Source organism: Temnothorax longispinosus, chromosome 4, assembly GCF_030848805.1.
Source record: "Temnothorax longispinosus isolate EJ_2023e chromosome 4, Tlon_JGU_v1, whole genome shotgun sequence".
Taxonomy (NCBI): Eukaryota; Metazoa; Arthropoda; class Insecta; order Hymenoptera; family Formicidae; genus Temnothorax; species Temnothorax longispinosus.
This window is the reverse complement of record NC_092361.1, coordinates 22,284,564-22,306,705: the sequence shown is the minus strand read 5'-3', so window position 1 is coordinate 22,306,705 and position 22,142 is coordinate 22,284,564. Positions and strand designations below refer to the sequence as shown.

Here is a 22,142-nt window from a genome sequence, read left to right as displayed (position 1 = left end):
GTCAAAAACCAACCCTCCGCTATAACGCGGTGTATATGCGGTAGCAGGTAGGTGTACCGAAAAATATATTTTTTCCTCGCGCGATGGAAGACACACTCTCCAGCGTTCCGAAAAATCTGAGAGATCAAGCGACTCAAAATAACTGCAGTCATTGTTTGCGATAGAATCTTGCGATAGAAGAAATCGACGGAAAAAAAGAGGCAGGTTGTTTTCATAGAGAAGCTTGGAAGTTTTGAAAATTGCGAGCAATAAAATGATTTTGCGTTTTAAATTTGATGTTCGACCTTATTTTCTCTCTCTCTCTCTCTCTCTCTCTCTCTCTCTCTCTCTCTCTCTCTCTCTCTCTCTCTCTCCCTCTCTCTCTCTCTCTCTCTCTCTCTCTCTCTCTCTCTCTCTCTCTCTCTCCTCTCTCCCCCCCCCCCCCCCCCTAATCTTGTATATATAACAACGTGCAAACTGGATTTAATATTAGCCAGCGATAAAATGTGACGCGATAGAAAGCTGAATGGAATCATTGTCGAACGGTAACCACGTGATGATACAGAACGTAGTACCATGACGCAACATCGTAGACTGTAGGGCAATTTCTAAACGGCAAGAGAAACACATACAGCTATCAGTATCCTTTACGTATCCTTTTCAAGGTTTTATCTCTATAAAAGACGCTACAAAGAATAGTCGGAATTAAATGATGTATTCATCATTTAATATTCTTGACATAAATATGGCCAATCAAAGTTCCCTTGTAAATCGACTCGCGTAGCAGCATTTGGTAGCCGGGATTCTCATATTCTCTCCGACAGATATTGCCGCCTCGAATCATCGGTGACGATCAACGGTAGCTCTCGATCGGCCTTTCAACGGCTGGCCGAAACTCGTGGAGGATCGTGATTCCGCCTTTTGTCGGGCACGAAGAATTCCTATGAGACGTTCGTCGACGGTGTACAGATAGTCTAACCAGATAGTTCTGCAAGCGCGCGCCGTCTCCTCCCCCGGATGGCGTTCCCTTTGTGCGTTCACGTGAAAAATGACTCGTCGAATGATCCGCCGCAGAAGGACGCGGGTCCACCTCAGGGATTATGCCAAGGTACACAGGACCGCTCGCACGATAAATCTTTACCGAGGAGAATCGTCGTGTCAATCGTCGATCCACGATCTTCGATCCTGCGACTACGCCGTTTTTACGCATTGAATCGACGGAGATGAGGGATACCGCGATTAAAGTGGCCGGATTAAAGTGTACCAGCAAATTCGACATATAGGTACATAATAAGATAAAAAAGCGAAGAGGTACTACATGTTGTAATCTTGAGAACGAGGCCTGAAATATAATTATAATAAATTAACAAATAATATAGGTATTGAGACAAAAATGAAAAATCCAACGTGCGCACGAAAGCTTAAAAGAGAAAAATATTTGATATGGTCATCACGAAAAATTGTAAATTATCTATACGGGTCAAGATGCGGGTAGTTGAACGATATTGTTAATGCAAGTTTACCATTTCAGGACTTCACATAAGTATATGATTCTTATATCGATTAGCTATCTCATTCTCCATCGAGCAAGGCGACGAGTTTCAGAAATATCTTATAATTAGCAATTTTAACATCTCGCACAGGATTGAAATTGTAACCTACCGAAAGCCTAACTTTTCTTACGCTTCATCCTTATACGTCGCGCGCGGTATGTGCCGGTTTTGCGAAAAAGACATTTCCAGTGATAAAACCGGCAAGGTTGCTCGCGTGAGGCATGCATGGAAAACCGCAACCGAGCGGTTCGCGTGGAACGTGTCGTGGATCATTAATCAGAGTGGCGATGCGCTCACGGCGGCCGATGGAGCTGTAAAGCCTTTGTCGTTTTATGCTTAAACGAGGGGGGATTATGCATCGGTCGTCACGGCAATTGCGTTCGCGCGGACATCCGTCGCGTCGGCGTAATTACAACGTTTCACGCGTACGCAATTCGCCGGGTGCCGGTAAGCAAATAACGTATTTGCCTCAACGTGACAAATCCAGAATGTAGTGGATTCTAGAATCCCACCCTTCGGTCAACAAAAGTGATGAGACGATTCTCAATTTACCTCGAGGACCTCCCGCAGAGTAAACGCGAAATTCCGGAATCAAGGCTAGCAAACGAATATGATGAATAATGAATAATGTGAAGAATAAAACGAAACGATAAAACGAATTTTTATGTACGTATGTATATATGCAGTATATGCAGATGCAATGACTGTCACGTGCTTTAATATACCGCATCTTTTCGTCTTGAAAATTAATTTCATAACATTAATATAACAGTATTGCCGAAGATACACATGTTGCTAAAATGTTCTCTTTTTCTATAAACTTATTAAAATGTATTTATTTACTGGTTTATCTTGATAAAAGCACACATCCGAGTGGCATCTCATACGAATTAATTCGTCGCGGCGAAACTCGCCGACCATTCTTTTTTTCTTTTCCTCTGTGAGATGGGATTCAGGAAGGATGAGTTGGAAAGATAAATTCCGATAAGTACCTCCTTGTCAAAAATTTTTACGTGTCTTTTAAATAAAGTGCGTATCGTCCATTAATGCACGCGCGTGCTGGGATGCAAAGAGCGGTTTAATTACGCCGACATGATAAGTGCATATGCATATGCGCTTCTCAATGGTAATTGGCGCCATCTTAATAACGTGCACCGTTTATTCGAACAATTAATATTCTTCGATACGATTATTTTATATACTGATCGAGTTTTCTTTTATATTTCTTATAAATTGTTAAACAATTGTCTTATAAACTAATTATTACACATTACAGTGTCTTTTTTCACACGCCGCACATTCATAATTAATTAATTGTTAATATTTAATTGATTCAAAAATTAATTTAGATATTTTCTAACTACTGCACAATGTCCCTAACGATCATATAGAATTTTCCTAATCTCCATTATTATTAAAGGCTTAAAAAATCTTCGGGATATTGATACGAATGAATTAATCAGCAATGTCGGTATCCGGCCAACCTGCTGCGACATATGTTAGGTACGTTGGCTCACGCACCAATACGCACTGCCTACATGCGTTTGCACGCCATATGTGTCGCCGATTATATTCTGTGTTCGGCAACCCCACATGACCCTTCACGAAATAGACGTATGCATGAGTAAATTCTCTCCCTCGAACTGCCCTCCTCGTCTCCCTGCACATTCCAGAACACTGAAGTATTTGTACATTACATATGCGAGCCGGTGTCGACCTGCCGACACGTGAAAACACGTATTTTTCTGGCAAACCTGTGTGTTGCACATGTCATCTATCTAATTTTTTACAAATTTGATTACGACAATGTTAAGTTTACTGTTACGGTAAGAAACACGGCATTTTCATGAGCATAATTAATAATCCTTATAAAAAGTCGTAAAGATCATAAACTTATTCAAAGTTAATTAGCTGTTGTTAATTAATTATTATAATTATTACATATATTGTGCCCCCACATTCAATGTTACATTCATCACAACACTTGAGATTTGTAAGAAAATAAAAACACAGACTGTCATATATCCACGATGAAATTCGTTACTTTCTCTCTCGATATCTTTATTATTATAAATGATCTTGGTGACGATGCGTTTTGCTTTATAGTCGACGCAATTTTTCGAGGACGATCATTATCGGCCTTGTCGCCGTTATAAAGCGTCTGCAGTTAATAAGGGATCTAAAAAAATTCTCTTTACGCGTGACGTATCTGAATAAAGCACTTTACAAAGTGATTAATTTCACAATATCAAAAAATAATGATATAGACAAGTTAGATATACGTACATATAATATATATATACGTATTTATATATACCTGACAAAAATTATTTAATGTAGGAGAACAAACCATAACTATTATTATCATTTATACTTAGATACTTGTTAAACTGTTTATAGTACCGTGTAATAGACACAAATCAACACCGGTATATTATTACAACAACGTATTATAAAACTAAACTGCTCTAAACGCCTCCGTCGTGAAAATGATGGAGAACAAAAGGGCTGAGAGAAATTGTAACAACTGCATAGCGCTGCATCCACGGTCCATACTTCATCCGGCCAACCAGAAAGCCCCTAATCTCTATGATCGCGCGGGACAATGATCCGAACGATCTAACATCTAAGACCGTGCCCGAGGCGCGAGACGACTGCAACGCGCGTTTCGGATCGCAGTTGCATCGGAGTCGACGTACCCTGCAAGGGTTGACTTGGAGAATACAAACGTGGCATCGTTCATCTCACCACTCGACACGGTAATTAATTCCACGGTAATTAACGGCAAAGTGTTTGGCAAGAGAGAATCGAGAGGCCCCCGAGGAATATAATTACGGAATAAATTCTAATTCGGAGGTTTAAAGTAATAAGGCTATCACGAATTTACTTTCGTTCTTTCTTTCCCTCTATTTCTCTCGCACTCGAAAAATCTCCGCCCCGCCTCCATTCTTTATGTATACGATCACTCCGGTTCCTCTTTGACACCGCCGCGCGCCTAGTGATGCTTTTGAATTCCTTACTCTTTTCAGATTAAATAACACTTGTAATTTTTTCATTGGCCGTATGTGTACATGTTAAATACGTAGCAATTATTGACCATACCAATTGTATACAATAAAGAATATTCATGTAATATTTAACATGACGCAAATAATATTCGAATGTCATTTATATGATCAACGCTATGAAAAAGATGTACTTTTAATATCGATAAATTCCATTGAAACAAATTCAATGAAGACAAATGTAAAATTAATATTAACATAAATTTTGCAGCTCTGTAGTACCGCACATTAAATATTGCGTGTTTTATGTTATTATTTTACTGATTCGCGCTTCAACATTCGCATCGAGACGCGTTATCTCTTCCCGCGTTCCTACACATCCTTATCGAAGGCTTCAAAGCGCGCATCTATTATCTATCCAAACCGTCGGGCGTCCGCCTGACGTTTATTTATTCACGTAGGAATGTCCAGCGGGACCCTACCGCCCTATAACGCTCCCTCACGCGTCGCCTTTTCGACAAGAAGAAAGACAGACCCGCGAAGAGAGAGACGGGAAGAACCGCCAGAATCGAAAGGGAGAAAAAAAAGAAACGAGGAGAGCATATACCTGTTCCACGCGCGAGCACGCACATGCACAGACGTGTACGCGTACAGGAACGCGACTCCTCACGCACATCCCCCACACAAACGCCCTTAAGCACGAGGCCTGAGCAAGAACGCGTGCGCCCTCATACACGCATGCACGCACGCATGCAGACGCACGCTCCGTTCGGTGAGGATAAAACCGGACGAATGGGGAGAGGGAGAGTCGGTGGATGGGAGTAGGCGCGCGCCACGAATGTGAGGAAGGGAGGACGGCTCGCGTCTCTTCCCCTTCCTCTTTGTCGTCATACATGTCTTCTTTACTAGTGACGGCAGTGAACCGATATCATTGGTTCCATTTCTTTCAGACAACTTGGTATATCAAAAATAAAATTTTTTTCTAAGGCCTGTATATCATGGCCTATGCATCACCTGCTACCCCTTTCACGGTTTTCAATGTTTCGCGAAGAAACTGAACTTTTCTTTCGTATAGCTCTGCACTTTTATATACATTTCCAATTCGGTAATAAATTAGCAATATATTAGCTACTAAAATTTTCAAAATATTCTTCATCTTTTCCAATGTTTTGTAATGGGCTTATATCAAAATATGTGCTATATAAGATAAAGACACGTGCCGCAGTCGTGCCCATCGCTATACTCTTCTGCCGCTGCTTCTCCCCACTGTTGCAGTCGTCTCGGGTACTCGTATGTTCCGTGCCACCGGGCTCCCTTACCCTCCTCCGATGCCTCTTCGTCTTCTGCACAGCTTCTCTACAGCCGCGGACCTCTCCATCTCCTCCCACTCCTTGTTCCTCATCATTCTTCTTCTTCTTCTTCTTCTGCAGCTTCTGTCCTCGTCGTATATTCTACACTTCGCTCTTTCGCCATCTCACTCAGTCAACTTACCCGGGCCCCCGGACCAGCTTTTCTTTCTCCCGGTAACTGTTCAAATTTCGATCCCCGAGACACCGCGAGGCCGGTGGGGATGTGGACCCTTCATATGTGCACGCCAGTGTTTCTCACACGAGAATCGCGAAACGATTGGATATATAGACATTGGGCCTTATTTTACTTCAACTATTAATTAAGAAATTATTTATAAATAGATTTTGTGTAGATTGCAAATTAATTCTTATCTGTAGACAATTTGTAAAAATGTTCTTTAAAATAGTAACTATAGTATCAAAATTTTTATTCTATCTCTTTCCTTTCATAATCTCTCTAACTTTTTCCAATAATATCGTACCTGTACATTTTTTTATCAGTATTTTTGGTCCAAAAGCAAATTATTTGTTTTTTTCTTGCAAGATACATTTTTCCAAATCAGATTTTAGTGCACGTAACACATGCACATTTTGTTTGTTGTGTGGATATGAAGAGGGACAAGTAAAATATAGAAGAAAATGTAATTACTATTTATACACACAAGAGTTAATTGTCTAGTCATGTACAAACGTAATAAAAAAAAGAGTATATAAGCCACATCTTTTTCGATTTATCTTTTTCTAGCATTAACGTTAGCTTATCAATTCGTCAACTACTTTGACGGCACACGCCGACGATAAGTCCTATCATATTGATAACAGCGCGGCGTGCTCCAAAAGGTAAATCGGTAAACAGATCAGGATAGTAGCGGCGTACTAGGACGATCGAAGATGAGAATCTCGGGCAGCGTAGGGCCTTTGGGACCGCAGTAGTGGGGAATCACGGGGGTATGAGGCGCTGCGGGCCGGTAAAACGGGGGAAGGGGAGAAGACGGGGGTTTAGGACCCGAGATCGAGAGTGCGTGGGGATAGGCGCGTGCCCGCCCCGGCTATATAAGGCCCCGAACCCTCATTGGCTAAGCATTTCGGGAGCCAGAATCGTACCGAGAGCATCGAGGGTGCGGATTAATTTTTCTTCCCACGCTTTTCTTTTCGGTCGGTCGAGTAAACCACACGCTTTTGGTCTGTTTTTTTTTTCATTTTCACGATACGCGCGTACTACGAGGTGTTAACGAGTCGCATCGACCTCACCTCGGCAAAGTTTCTCTTCGATACGTCGAGCAGTGTACGTCGCACGAAGGTCGCCTGGCACGCGCTGCTACAATTCCTGCTCCCGGGTGGTGGGGGGATTCGTGATATGACCTTAGTGGGTTCCAAGGAGGAGAGCATCCTGCCCATCATGCTGAGTGTGCAGCAGCAGCATCATCACCACGGCCTTCACGCCACTTCGAGCGCGCAGACCCATCGCGGCAACGTGATTGTCTCCACTAATAGCATGCCAACCAATAACAGTACTCTACAACACGGGTGCAAGCGATCCAAGATCTACGGACAAGCGACTGGACCTTACGGCACGGTACCGCATCAGCCCGCCTCGGTGGCTAGGCGAAATGCGCGTGAACGCAACAGGGTGAAGCAGGTGAACAACGGATTCGCTACTCTGAGACAACACATACCGCAGACAGTGGCGCAGGCATTGGGAAGTAGTACTGCTGGGACTCATGGAGGATCCAGAGCCGGCAGCAAGAAACTATCCAAAGTGGAAACCCTGAGGATGGCGGTGGAATACATCAGGAGTCTTCAACGTCTTCTGGAAGAGCACGACGGTAGTTCCGAGTCCAGCGGGTCCACTTCTTCAACGTCCTCCAACTCATCCGAAAATGGAGTTAGTTCCGACTCTAATTCGGCAGAACTGAGACTACGCGGTGGCATCAATGAAATCCATCATCACGGTAGTCCACATGCATCTGACCTTCGGCATCAACACCTCAGGCAGAATTCGAGTCCAACGACTTTTGTCCCGACGACATGCTCAGAGGCGTCAAGTTCACCAACGCCAAGCTTCGTCTCTGAAACCTCGTCGGCCGGAAGTCAAGGTTACGGCACGCCTGGCACCCTTTACACGACGCATTCCGATAGTTACGACAATTACGAACCGATGAGCCCGGAAGATGAGGAATTGTTGGATGTCATCTCCTGGTGGCAGCAGAGTCAGTGAAGATATCGATATCGATTGGCTAGGCCCCTGCGTTCTTCTGAAGGTTAGTGTCGTGATCTGATGTTTTTCTTTTGTAGTTGTAACTCGGTCATTCACATTGCAAGATCTTACGGCCTTAGAGAGTTGCATCGCGTGTCATAATTGTGAATGTCAGTCTTATGTCGTCTTACTCAAAGATTTTTTGTGACTCAATTGACTGTGAATCTCACTTGTGATGTTGCATCAAAAGTAACTTCACTGCAATTTCTAATCAGCATATTTTTAATTTTCTGGATTATTTTTAGATAAAACTCTTCGGATAACATTATTGTCAAAATTTACTTCAGAACAATTGATTTAAGAATTGATAATTGATATTGATACATTGATATTGGATCTCAATTTCTCAAAAAATAGTTTTTTTGTGCTTGCCACCTTCACACCAGTTGACAAATATTCCGTCTACGGGAAATATCTCGCTACGTTACCGGGAAGCTTAAAGAAATTTCCGAGTAAATTTGTGACCTTGCCCCCTCACAATGGCGCGCACGAACCCTCGCTGAAACCATTCAAATCGCAGACTCCATTCAGAGGGGCACCGCGTATACATTCGAAGAGCGACGCTTTTGTACCGCGATTTCTTTCACAGTACGTTAATGCACATACGTGTGTGCGTGAGTGTCGGTCCCTCTTCTACCGTTTTTTTCCCGACTCCACCCCGCCCCTCGTCCTTCAGCGGCGTTTCCAAGTCGCTCGATCCGATCACCGGGGAACACCTTTTTTCGGTTGGATATGTACATTGTATAAAGTAAGCTCGAAAACATCGTCGTTTAATAAAAGTGACATAACATAAAGATCATTTCAATTTCTCACATCATAGTATTGCTCGAATATTAAAATTATTAAATGTAGCAAATAAAAAATATGTGAATATGATAATCCGAAGCCAAGCGTATATGTCAAAGAACTCTTAAGAGTTTTCTTAAGAATTTTCTTCGAGAAAGACTCTTCGTGAGTTCTTTTCCTAGTTCAAAGACCTCAACGACTCGCAAATACAGAAGGATTGCCTTCCTTCGCATTTAGCTCTAATCTTGACGGACGTAACTTTCGGATCTCTCGTCATATTTCTCTGTATGTGTGTAATCTTACCCATCTCTCACTTTTCCCCTGTCGCCATCTTTCTTTATCCACCTCCCGTTTCACCTCTCTTTTTCACGAGGACGATTTCGTCTGCCGCGTTTAACCTGAATGCATCTTTCAAGATATTCCCGTCCCTCGTTTGTCGGTTTTTGAACCGGTACGTTCTCTCTCTCTTCTCCACTCCTTTCCACTTTTTCTCTCGCTTTTGCCCACGAAGAGCGTGCAGGACTCCTTTGCAGTAAAACCGCCCTTACCTGAAATCATCCCCTGCTTCTTCCATCTCGCATACCTGCAGGACTTCTTTTTTATCATCCTCTACCAACAAGAAACCCACGATCTATTCGGAAGAATCGATATCACACTGAAAGCGCAAGCATTGAATGTCGCCTTTGAGTCGCATTATTCGCGTAAAGTTTCATGTATAACGTTCAGTATATATTCCATTAATTTCTTTATTCGAATAAAAATCATTATTTCATTTTATGAAATAATATTAATAATATTGGGTACGCTTATTGTAGGATCTCAACGTGATACGCTTTATCTCTCTTCGCATCGGCGAAATGTTCGAGCATGTTCAAGCGGGCTGTATGTGTTTATAATCGGTAATGTTATTGTCCTTGCATATGTTTGTCTTGTCGACGGGCGAGAGTTCGACCCGGTGACGGCGGGCGACGAGTCGTTGAAAAGCCCCGAAAGCGAAAAGATCGACCAAGCGAGTCGTGCGGAATATCGAAAGAGACGCGGTTCATCCGAATAAGATCCGAGACCCTTTTGTAACAATAAACTATTAACTTTATATTATACTTATTATCTTGTTTAATATAAAACCTTACATTATCTAATAAATCCCTTCCCATTTTCTGTTACAGCAACGACCAAATGCAAAGGCACGCGTGAGTCAAAAAACAAAAACAATACGAGCAAGGGAAATAAAGGTAACGAAGAAAGCGGCTGTTGCATTAACTATAATCTAGTCATATTACTTTGCACTTCGTCTAAACTATGTGTAATACGTTAGCCTCTTTTGTACAAATGCGAAAGACCTTTGAAAATATATTATCTCTAGAATTATGTGTCGCATTGATATCGAATAATTTTAAAACGTCAATTAGAAGTGGTACTTCAAAAGTACATGACAAATACATTGCAATTTCTAATTATGTTATTTTTCTATTTCATAATTTATTACGGCAAAAATATTTTCTCGTATTTCATTATATCCAAAAGTAAACCTATAAAATAGGGCGTGCATATACAATTATTTATTCAGGATGGCTCACCCATCTTAACGTCCTCAAATTATTTTTTAACTATTTATCGCGTAACACATAAAATATTTTAAGCAAAAGCGTAGTTTCAAGAAAAACACATAAATATATCCGAAGAAATGTAGAGATATAACATGTACATTCATGTGAGTACATTCAGTTCTCTTACTTTTACATGTAAAATATGAAAAATTGAATTATACAAAAAGTTACATGATTTCACTTAATAATTGAAAACAAGTCCATGCTATAAGATATTTCCCTCGAAATCATGTAATTTTCATTTAAAACGTGTCAACGAATAGTTCACTAATAATTTGAGGTTGTTCTTAAAATGAGATCCGTCGACAGGTATTACGATTATTATTGTGTATATTGAAACAATTATAATAATAATTTTATATATATTATATATCATATTATATATATTAGATTTACATTTATATATTATGTTGTATTATATATTGTATTGCATTATATTATTATTACACAATAATAATTATATATATATATGTGTATATATATTAAAGTGATTCATTCGCGGTAATTCTATAAAATCTGTAACGATTCTATAGAATCACTGACTGTATCAGCAAATGTAAGCGTTAGGGCTGTCAATATTCAGGTATCCGGATATTTCGGACGTTACCCGGTTATCCGTGTACTCGATTAATTAAGAATGTTACTCATTTCTTTCATAACTTCATTACATACTTATGTAATATTATATTTATATTATGATAATTATAATTATCATGTTATACTATTATGTAATAATTATTTACAGTGCTGTTAGTATGAATCGAGTAATCTCTATACCGAGTATCTACCCATCTCGAATTCAAAAAATTACATGTGTATTCGGATACATTATATTAAGTTACTTTTTTGGACAGAACTTCGGTATTTAAATTAAGTCCAGTTCCTATTTCTTTATCTTTATAGATATTTATTCAATGTATCCCAACTACACACAAATTGGTAATAATAATACACTAGAAGCGATATATGTTATGACATTATATTTAAGATCATTTATGTTCATATAGACTTATGTGTTTTAGGAATTGAATAGCATTATCTATAAAAAAAAAACGTTCAGGGAGTAATGCTATATATTATTTATATTTATTAAAATATAACATTATTCTCTGATTGGGCGTGTCTTTTCATGAATTGTCTTTCTTAAAGATATAAATGTATACATACATAAAAGATGTGATCGAGACATTATTTCGTTGTTTAGCATTTGTCTCCTAATCATTTTAAATAAATCTGGTGTTCCGAAGTAATACGCGGATATCCGAGTAATATCCAGAATACTTGCGTACTTGACTATTGACAGCACTTGTACACTGCGCCGTAAGTTATGTAATGTATGAAAATTTTGTATGAAAGAATAACGGATGAATCACACAATCGAGCAGACTTGTGTACTTGAGCGAAGCGAATCGATCGACGATGTTTCATGATCGGCAGTGCCTTTTTATAAATAAAAGAAACATTGTAATAATACGATTTGTTAAATATAACGAATGACGTTACAAATAATTTTACTAAACTGTTATTTATCAAGCTACCCTAATTCCAACTCCTTGAAAAATATTTTTAATTTATTGGTATCTACTTATTTCATCTCTATTTATTTATAAAATATATTTAAAACTATTCATTTGAAGTAAAAAAGTTCAGATAATCTTAATTTTAATCTTAAAGGCAAGAAGAAAAAGAAGAGCCAGGTGAAAAAAGGGAGATCAGAATCAATCATGAATATGTATAGAGGTACAATGTAATTACACATTTTGCATTTTTGATGCATTCGCAATATTTGTAATTTTAGTAAGTCTCGTAAGTACCAGCACGCACACACTTTACTGTAGTAAATACTTTTTACTGTGACAAGATTAAAACGGGTAAAGATAATAATACACGTATAATTTCAAACGCTGTTTGAATTCGTGACAAAATTATACGTGTATTATTATCTTAAGTACACCCCGTATTCCATTGTAAATTACGTACGATTACTAGTATCCAATTCAGCAGGTGCAGAAAAAACAACAAAATGTCACTATATACTACTGTCAATTTCTTTCAGTTCAATAAAATACTAATATTAATTATAGGAGTAAAAATTTTTTAAATTATTTCCTTTTTCCAAAGAAGTTGATGATATCATAGCAAAAAAAACAGGTCTAAGGTCGAGAGTTTAGTCTCGATTATTCTTGTCAGTGTCTCTCTCTCTATGGTCCCTGAGTAAATAATACGTGGGAATAACAGTAATTTTCTTGTCATATATACATCCCTCTGACTGTCTCACGATTTTCAAAACCGCAAACCGACTGAATTAGCATTAAAGATTTCGATGTGCCACAAATGACTTGCAAAATGCAACGTGTCAATCTAGCATAATACGGATAATACCGTGAACCATATAAATAATACATTAAAAAATAAAAATATTCTGTTTACTATAGAAATGTATCTGGATTTTAAATACAATATATCGATTGTACATATGAGCATTCAAAATATATCACTCTTATAAAATATATAAATTAATAATCAGTTATATTAGATTCATTATTCTTGGTTTTTGTCACATATATAATGATTTTTTAAAATTTATTAAATGTGTCTTAGTATAGTTACTATAGTTCAGATTTAATATATCAAGAGGCAGATTTGATGCAACTACAACTGTGTACTGCCCTTATATTCTCTTATCTCTCTTATCTATCTCGACAAACCGTGCGAGAGCGCAAAGAAGAAGGATAATCGAGGTTCAAGAGAATATACGGGGCCGATCGGATTGTGGGCCAGTTTTACTGGTGCAACGAAAGTTAAAAAGACGCAAGCTACCCCAATGACGAATTAAACGATGACGAATCCGGATCCGTTTAGCCGGTGAGAATCCTCGTCAAAAACAACTAGCAACTGGTCTTCGTTGTTGCATAGTAGGTCCTTTTAGAGACTCTTTCAAATTGGATTTTAAAGTTCAAGGATGGAACTTATTGTACATATCGCTGTTCCATGAGATCGACAAATAATTCTTTATTATTAAATTTAACTTTGTTAATATAATTTTCTACATGTAAACGAGAAACTTAAAATCTCTCATTGCGAAATTGATGAAATTTGTTATTTATATTAACCTCCATTTAATAAATTTTTCTATACTTTAATTTTCTAATAAATGGGGAAAATAAATAGTCTTATATATTGTTATTATTCAATTCACTAAAATTATAATTACGATATTCTACGTAACTGTCGCGTAAAAATCAATAATACTCCTCGCAATTTCCTGTCTACGTTTTTCAACGTTGCGATTTGCTCTGACTCCGCGATGTGACCATTTGCTCACCCTTAAGAACGCAGACCGATAGTACCAAATAATTCGTATCAATCCATAATCCACTTCCGGATGGATCGCATAAAAAAAGGGGAAAAAAGATTGACCGTTAAGAGGTCAACTGGAAGAAGAGGCAACCGCGTGTATGCGGCATACGTACGGCGCGCTCTCCCACAAAGTCCGTTTCAGGGACACTTAAGTTAACACGAAACCCAGAGCGAGATTTCAGCCCGGCGCGGCGCAAGTCGAAAGGAACGAGTCTATAATATATTCTGTTGCCGCCCTTCTCCTTGAAGTCCGGTCCTCCTCTCGATCGCGCGTCAGCGTTATACCCGTACGCACGCACGCACGAACGCACGAATGCACGCACGCACTCACGTACGTGGCGCAGCGCACGCGTGCATTCACGCGGCTACTATATGGCCCCAACAGGATAATTAGAGGCAAGTTTCCTTTCCAACTCTTCCACAGGTCAGTCGGGATCCGGCGCGTTCCGATGCGCTGTACCACGTTCTGTTCCGTTAGAAAGAGAGAGTGTGAGAAAGGACGCCGGGGGCTGTGCCATGGAAAGCATTATACCACCCCGGCGTGGTATCGTTTTCTTCGATTTTGCTTCCGGACGCACACTCCGCACACCGCTCCATACGTAATAAGAGATGCCACGGGGTAATGGGCGAAAAGATGACAGAGGAACACCCCGCGCGAACTATTAACCCTTTCACAAATTGCTTCGAAAAAGATGTCCAAATATCTTACGAGATTACGTATAGATAGTAAATATAATAAGCGTAATAATCATTGATTAATCATTGATTAGTCAAAAGACTCTCAAGAAGAAAATTTTTAATGCCCTCCCACGAACATTATTATTTACGATCATCGAAATCGACGTTTCATTAAAATTTATAATGCTTAAAAATTGGATTTGCACAGCATATACATAATTTTTAGAATAAACACGCTGTTCAAATGATATAATGTGTATATGCAGGTAATGTTATTTGTTAACACCTATATATTACTAAATTCGTGATCAGTAGCCATTAAAGATATCAAATTATGCGAATACACGCATGCATACATTAATGTAGCATGATAATAAAATAATATGCTGTGTCAGTAATAGAGACAATTTAACCCGCGCATTTCGACTGCTGCCAAGTCATTCAGCGAGAAAGAGTATTCAGTGCTCTTAGCATAATTATGGCCGCATGACAGCCAGAAAGGCTTAAGTCACGAAAGTCATCGGCACCGTCGCGTTTCGTCGCCGGGAATCATCGTTCCGGACCGGCTTTTCGGGAGCCACGAGAAGCGAGACGTGACACACGAATGTGAATGACACACGGGCGGTCGTTCCATTTCACTTCGATTCCATTTAGTCATTCAAGCGAGGCTTCTCGAGCCCGAGATGAGGATCCGGGGAGATGTCGTGTCGAGTGAAGGACGAGAAGAGAAAAAAAAAGTGAAACGGGAGAACTCGTGCCCGCTCGCGTCTCACGGATTCGCCACATTCGAGTGTCGTGGGTGGTCGTAGTGCCCGGCCGAATAGCGTCCCGGGAAACGCGTTTTGGATGTTGCGTTCTCTTCAGGGAAGAATTCACGTGCGACCGCAGAAGATGGGGGAGTGAGATACCGCCCGGGATGAAATCAACGATCGCGCGCCAATCGCTCTCGGCGAACCCGCCCAGCAGTCGTCCTGGCTGCCATTAAGACGTCTACGATCTCACGTTGATGCGCTTACTTGCATCGTCACGACGAATTCAAGTATATAATAATTTTTTCGCGATAATACTTTCCAACGTATTTAATTAATCGACAGATAAAAAAGTCAACAATTCAAAAATATATATGTGATATATGTATCTAATAGTAAAAGTAATATGTACGCCTATATATCTATACATTTAAATGCATAATTAGTTTTATTATCTAGTTTTGTTTCTAGTTAAATTTCTGTATATAGAACATCGGCATGGAAAGAGTTATTATCTTGACTGGACTCTCTCTTCAGGTGACTCTATCTATCTTGTCTACAACGTGACACATGAGATACGCGGGGTGTTAACGAGAAACAGGTTCGACTATTTGAAAATATATGAGAGCTCTTTTATATGATAAATAAGTAAACGACAGAGAGTCCGCTCCTCCTGAGCGTCCGGACCGATGTCTTTCGCGGAGGATCATCGATTATTTCCCCAAAATACGATCAGCCGCTGCGCGCTCTCCACGAATCTCACTTTTGTTTCGACGATAAGCAGGAAAGAGTTGTGAAAGATTCAAGATTTCAATCTCGGCGTCGCAGTGAGTTTACAGCTTCCAGGAGATCGCAACGGGAGATCTCTCTGGCCACCACTGAGAACAAGAAAATCAATCTTGTAATCCTTCGTTCGGTGTCATAACTGATCTGTGGAAAAATCTGCTCGCGACAAAGAAGGTATGATATCTTAGGTCATCTCTACTCTTAGCGCTCTCGGCTCTCTTGGTTCTCTCTTTTATGACTTTTAAAACAGTGGAAGGAATAATGCATCTTCCTGGCGTGCATGGCATGCATATACTCATATACTATCCGCCAGTTTCACATTTGTATTATTAATCCGATTCGCATTTACATGATTTCACTGCACGCATTGTAACGATGAATAAGTATCGATGTTTATGCAAGAGTATTGGTTCGTTACATGGTTGAAAAAAATGCCAGATAGGTAAACCGTGCTTGTCGAGTATAAATCGATCACAAATTGATTTTGTACATTCCTCTTATCGATTAAAGATACGCGATATGCGCAGATTCTAACAACTATATAATGATATAAGAAATATATTTCTTTGCAAATGATGCTAATTGCAAATTAAATCTAATCTTTTATTTCAGATTTGAGAAGAAAGATATGATTGTAAGGGCAAAGTGCTTCTAAAAATTAAAGATTTCCGTATATCTTTATTTTCCACGATTATTATAACTTTATCGCCAATCTTATATATTTTTTATATATCTTAATAAAAAAAAACGCATTTTAAAATTCCTCAAAGATTGCAACTTAATCCGTTTTCTATATAAATCCCTCGCAATAGATTGATCAGTTCCTAAGAACGTGACGAAAATCACTGTCAAAGCATTTCTTTCTGAACTTCAGCTCCGCGCGGTGAACGAACTGAGGTCGGGGCGAAACTGCAGCATGAATCGGCCAGGCGACTTTGTGAACGACGAGCCTCGAAGAACTTCACGCGGTACCTTCATCGACATCGGCAGAAAACTACCAGGACGGCCACAATATTACGGCATAACTCCTCGACGCGGTGTAAACTCCAGCGGAGCCATTGTCTGTCGCCCGAAGCGTCCGTTCAACCAAGAGCCAGCTTCATTGTCACGATCCCGTAACCCATGAATGGCCGGCTATCTCGTTTAACTTCAATTACCGTGCCTTCCCTTTCATTTCGCTGGTGGTAGTACCGGGAGAGACGGCCACGCATGAATGTCCTCCCTCCCCCCTTTTCCCTTTTCCCTTTTTCTTCTCGCGCCGTCACTATGTAACCTACGCCTTTGTCGCGGAAAAACCATATCCCGGCCTCGTTAGCCTGTACATTAACCGAGGAGAACATAATGCAATGTGTGCTTAGCCAAGTAAATCCATCCGTCTGCGATTCTCACAGACGATTGCATGCGACAGTCTCGAGGCACTCTGGGATTTGTTTGAAGGAAAACAGAGATACAGTGTTACAATGTTGCGTCCTTGGTCACAAGATCGTTGCACGAGACCGCCTGTGGCTTTGCGACCGGTATGCAAACCGATTTGGTTTTTCTTAAAATATTTATCTTGCCTGAAATTGTCCGAAACGAGAATGAGAGTGAGATACAGCGATTTCATTGTTATTTTGGCTGTCAGCAGATAAGATTCGCGACTCAATCGCTCTAGAAAGAAGAAGAACAAGTTTTGTGAGCAAAGCAATCTCAGGATAAAAGTAATTTTATAACCGGAGCAACGTTGTGCATATCGTCATAGCAAATGAATTTCTTATAGTAACGCAAGATAGTTAATGGCAACGCTTAGCAACGTGAGAAAGTGCTCAATGGAAAACAATAGATCCCTACTCCGAGGTATTGAACATCCGGTACGAGATGAGTAGGAACCGCAGGGGTTTGATCTAAGGATTGGCAATTATCGGGGCGCTAATTACTTTCTAATCGCTCATCGATGCAACAACGAAAACGACGGATGGGCACGATGTGACTTTGCCAAAAAACGATTGTTTACGCTTTGTATCCTGCCCGCCTTATCATCCCTTATTGATCAGTGCTCTTCGATATGAAGCAAACGCATCATCGAGAGCAGCCGCAAGAAGTCCTGCATCTTCAGACCACCTGGTGAACTTCAGAGAAAAAAAAAATTAAAAAGTCAGATAAATCTCTAACAAAGAAATATAAATGTCTCCTTCTAATTTTAACGAACTTTGGATACGTAATAAAAGTTAAAAATGCACGATATATATTTCTTTAAGTATTTAGTCGCACGTTTAGGAATAGAAACAATTCTTTAAAGTGTAAAGTCTATTATTGACTAAAGTTAACTTTTAATTGAAAGAAAGAGTTAGTTAAGGTATAATTAAAGATTAGACTATTTTAACTAAAAAAATTTTCTTTTCCTTTCCTCTCTCTTCTTTCCGATAATTTTTATTAGATTTGTTATATTTGCTAAAGAAACCAATCTCTTCTAGAATAGAATTCAACTAGTCTCTGTGAGAGAGCTCCAGAACCGGAAGTGACAAATATTTGCCAAACTAACTTTCGTTCACGACTGTATCTCGATTCCGACTGGAGGCCGATTGTGTTCGAATGACGTAACATGTGTGCTAATGCTAGTATAAACTTCAGGACAAGGCTGCATTCAGTAACATTAAACTTCGCACTATTAATTTAATCATGACAACGTGGTAGTTTCAAAGTAATCGCAAAAAATTCACAATCGAAAAAAAACTTTCGTCGTTATGTATTTTAATCATCTACATGCTCATCGCGACGGCCAAAGATCCATCGTGGTCATCATTGCCAATCACGGCTGCGAATTAGTCGCGATGCGATATCGTAGAATTAGGAACCCCTCGCCGCACCCAAGGGAAGGCAGCGGTAGGCAAAAAGGAGGCAAACATAGGGGAGGCGTTGCAGTTGTTGGTCGCATTATGGGAGGCAATATGCCGAAGAAGAGTTAATAAGCAGCCGCCTAGGAGCCGGGACGGACTAATGCTAGCCTAAATATACACGTTGCGAGCGACGTTGGTAGGCACCACCGGGTGCAGGGACCCCGCAAAAAGTCCACGTGGATTAAAAAAGCACGGAAGCCGGCTCCTCATGCGAATTAAGAAGATCTTTATATCCCGGCAACAACACGCGGCGATTCGCGACGAGCTCCTCTTTCTTTCTCCCTCTCTCTTTCTCTCTCTTCTCTCATTTTCTATCTATCTTTCTCCCTCCCCTTTGCCAGACTAGCGCGATCATCCTTCGTTTATCGCGCACGGACACGTGTCGAAACCACGAACGGATCATCCTGCATGTCGGCATCGTGCGGAAAGCGTAACGACTTGATTAAAGGATTCGGCGATGCTGCGGGCGCGCCGCTGACTATTTTCGTTAGTATACTAAAATTATTCATTAGCCGAACGTGCGAGATGCTCTCATTTGCCGATCGGTGCGTGTTACCTGATCAACCGACGCGGTTGCAACACGTTTACCACTCATTATTGCTTATCCTTTTATCGGTCTTATCTTCCGAGGTCGTCCTATACGCCTCTGGTATATGTTAATCAGTATACAATTAGCATGAATTATATATATTCTGTGGATATATATAGCGAAATCAACAAAACAAAATGGAGGACTTGCAACTGGATTCTTTGTATGACTTGTCTTTGTACGAATTTACGGATCAATGGATCGGAAATTGAAATTGCCACGAAGATATCGGTTCATTAACAAAACAAGCGTTCCTATCGCTCGTGAAGCGGTATAAGGAAACTGTAATGGTGTCTCAAAAAAGGAAAACTCAACGCGGCACGCAGTTGAATGAGAAGACAAACAGACAAGCTCGAGGACGTATCCGTTCTCGAATCGGATCCTTTCACGGTTACAATTCGTGCCTCGGTAATCCGACCGCGAGAGAAGAACGGTGGCCGGGGAAGATGAGATCGAAGGATGGATCGCCGTCCCGGTGGCTGCAAACGCGAGTATCGAGTTTTTCTAGGATCCTAGAAAAATATTATCGCAGTACCCCGAGCCGCGATTTTTCTGAGCCGCCAGGAGGGGCGTTTTTATGACGAGAAATCCTCGTCGATCTTCGCCGCCGCGCCGCGCGCCGCACCGTTTCCATATCACCGTCGTCGGTGCAACCGCAGTAGGGTCGACTAACTTCGCCTCGTTTGGCCACCATTCTTCCCCATTCAGTATTCGCGTTTTCTTCCGAGGACAATCCATGGTGTCCCGGGGTCTCACGCCTCGACATTGACCGTCGCCATACAGTCTGCCATTCTCTTTCTTCGACAGCGACTCTTTGTCACCCCCCTGCGAGAGAGACGTGGGCATACAGAGGAAGGGAGCTAGTGGCTCGCCGAAGAAATTGTAATGCGGAACGGGCGCGAAGAGGCGAGATGAGAGATGACCCGACCCGCGGAATTACCGACCGCTTGTGGTCCGGATTCAATAGAATGCGAGATCGGTATGCTATTTTTCTGGCCACTTTGCCGAAATCACGCCTTCGGCTCGACTGGCATAATGTCACCTATGATTTTGCCGAGAGGCCTTGAATCGTTCTCGAACAAACGGGGGACTCCCGTAAGAAATTATTGGAGAATTGAAGATGAACGTTGGAGACTGAGAGGACAACGTCCGCACGCGCCCATATCGATATATATACCTACTGAATCAGAAGGGACAAAACGATATAAAAATCTGGGGACAGGTTTTGGAATTTCGATTAACTAAACCTTAAATATAATAGATGTGTGTGTGAAGACAGTTTCTCTATATTTTATAACTTCGTGCAAATGTTATCGATAAAGTAGATGTAAATCTAAATAGAGATCATCTTTAGTAAAGTATATAATTTTATATAATATACCAAAAAAAAATTACTGATATATCTAAGTAACTAAAAATTACAATCTGAATAAAAAATGAGAATATGAATAAAAATGTGATTGTTAGAATAACATAAAACCAATATAAAAACCTGGTATAATTTTTTCTAAAGTGACACAAATAAGAGCAGGTAATTTCACGGAAAGAGTTTTACGTGCAATATCAATGATTTTTCGAACATCCTGTACACACGCACACACACATACACACACGTGCGGTGGTCGGATTTACGCAATGTAATTCAAAATTCTGTGTCTCGACTGGACAGTCATGTACGGCCCTCGTAGAAAGCACGTGCTCGATTTTCGGCGGTCAAGCCGAATAAGCTGAACCAATTCCGAGCGAATTTCGGCGGTGAAACCAGCGCGGAGTGTTGCGGTCGATCTGTGTGGTATCGGAGCTCTCCAGCAACAGCGGACCCACGACGAGCCAAACGGAGCGGATCTAACGAGGACCCGAAAGAGAGGCTCCGACAATTACCAGTACCTCAGACGAGCGGCAACGAGCAGGTCCGCATGCTACTCCTCCCTTTGCACTCCGGCCGAGTATAAACCGGACAGGTTTCGACGGTGCAATTATTAATGTGAGAAAGAGAAAGCTGAAGAAAGAAGATAGAACAAGATAAGGAGGGAGCAAAAGAGAACGAGAGGAAAAACGACGAAAAGTGAGAGAAGAGAGAAAAAGAGTAAAATAGAAATAGGAAAATGAAGAAAGAAAGAGAGAGTGCGCGTACGTGCGTGCGTGTGTGGAACAAAAGGAAAAAAAATACTAATTATAATAAATAAATTGATGTTATAATATCCTAAGTATAACAATATTTTTTGTAAAACTTTTTTTTTGTATATATGTTCGTGTTTTTTTCTCATTTTGACAAATTTTTTTGAAAAAACGAAATAAAAATATTTATTCAATATGAGTATAGGAATTATACGACGATAAAAAAAGGAGTTACTTATTGGAAGCTGACATTATTCTTATGCTTCATCTCCGTCCAATGACCCCGGTACGCAATTTGGATCAACGCGAATTAAAACCGAAGCGCGGCTCGTGCTCGCGGACCCAGTCGGATGCACACACGTGCTCACGGCCTGTCGACGGGAGCCTACTGGCCCCGTGGCATACGAACCTACAAACCGAGCCAAGTGCTCCCAATCATTTCGGGGCCCG

At 40.5% G+C, this 22,142-nt stretch overlaps 1 protein-coding gene across 1 annotated transcript; it reads left to right on the top strand.

Annotated features, from left to right (window-relative positions):
* Positions 1–6,978: 6,978 nt before the first annotated feature.
* LOC139811826 (achaete-scute complex protein T3) lies at positions 6,979–12,039 on the top strand. Its single transcript, XM_071776247.1, has 2 exons — positions 6,979–8,147; positions 10,096–12,039. Exon 1 carries the CDS (start codon positions 7,244–7,246, stop codon positions 8,102–8,104), a length of 861 nt encoding a protein of 286 aa, XP_071632348.1. The 5' UTR covers positions 6,979–7,243; the 3' UTR covers positions 8,105–8,147; positions 10,096–12,039.
* Positions 12,040–22,142: the final 10,103 nt, after the last annotated feature.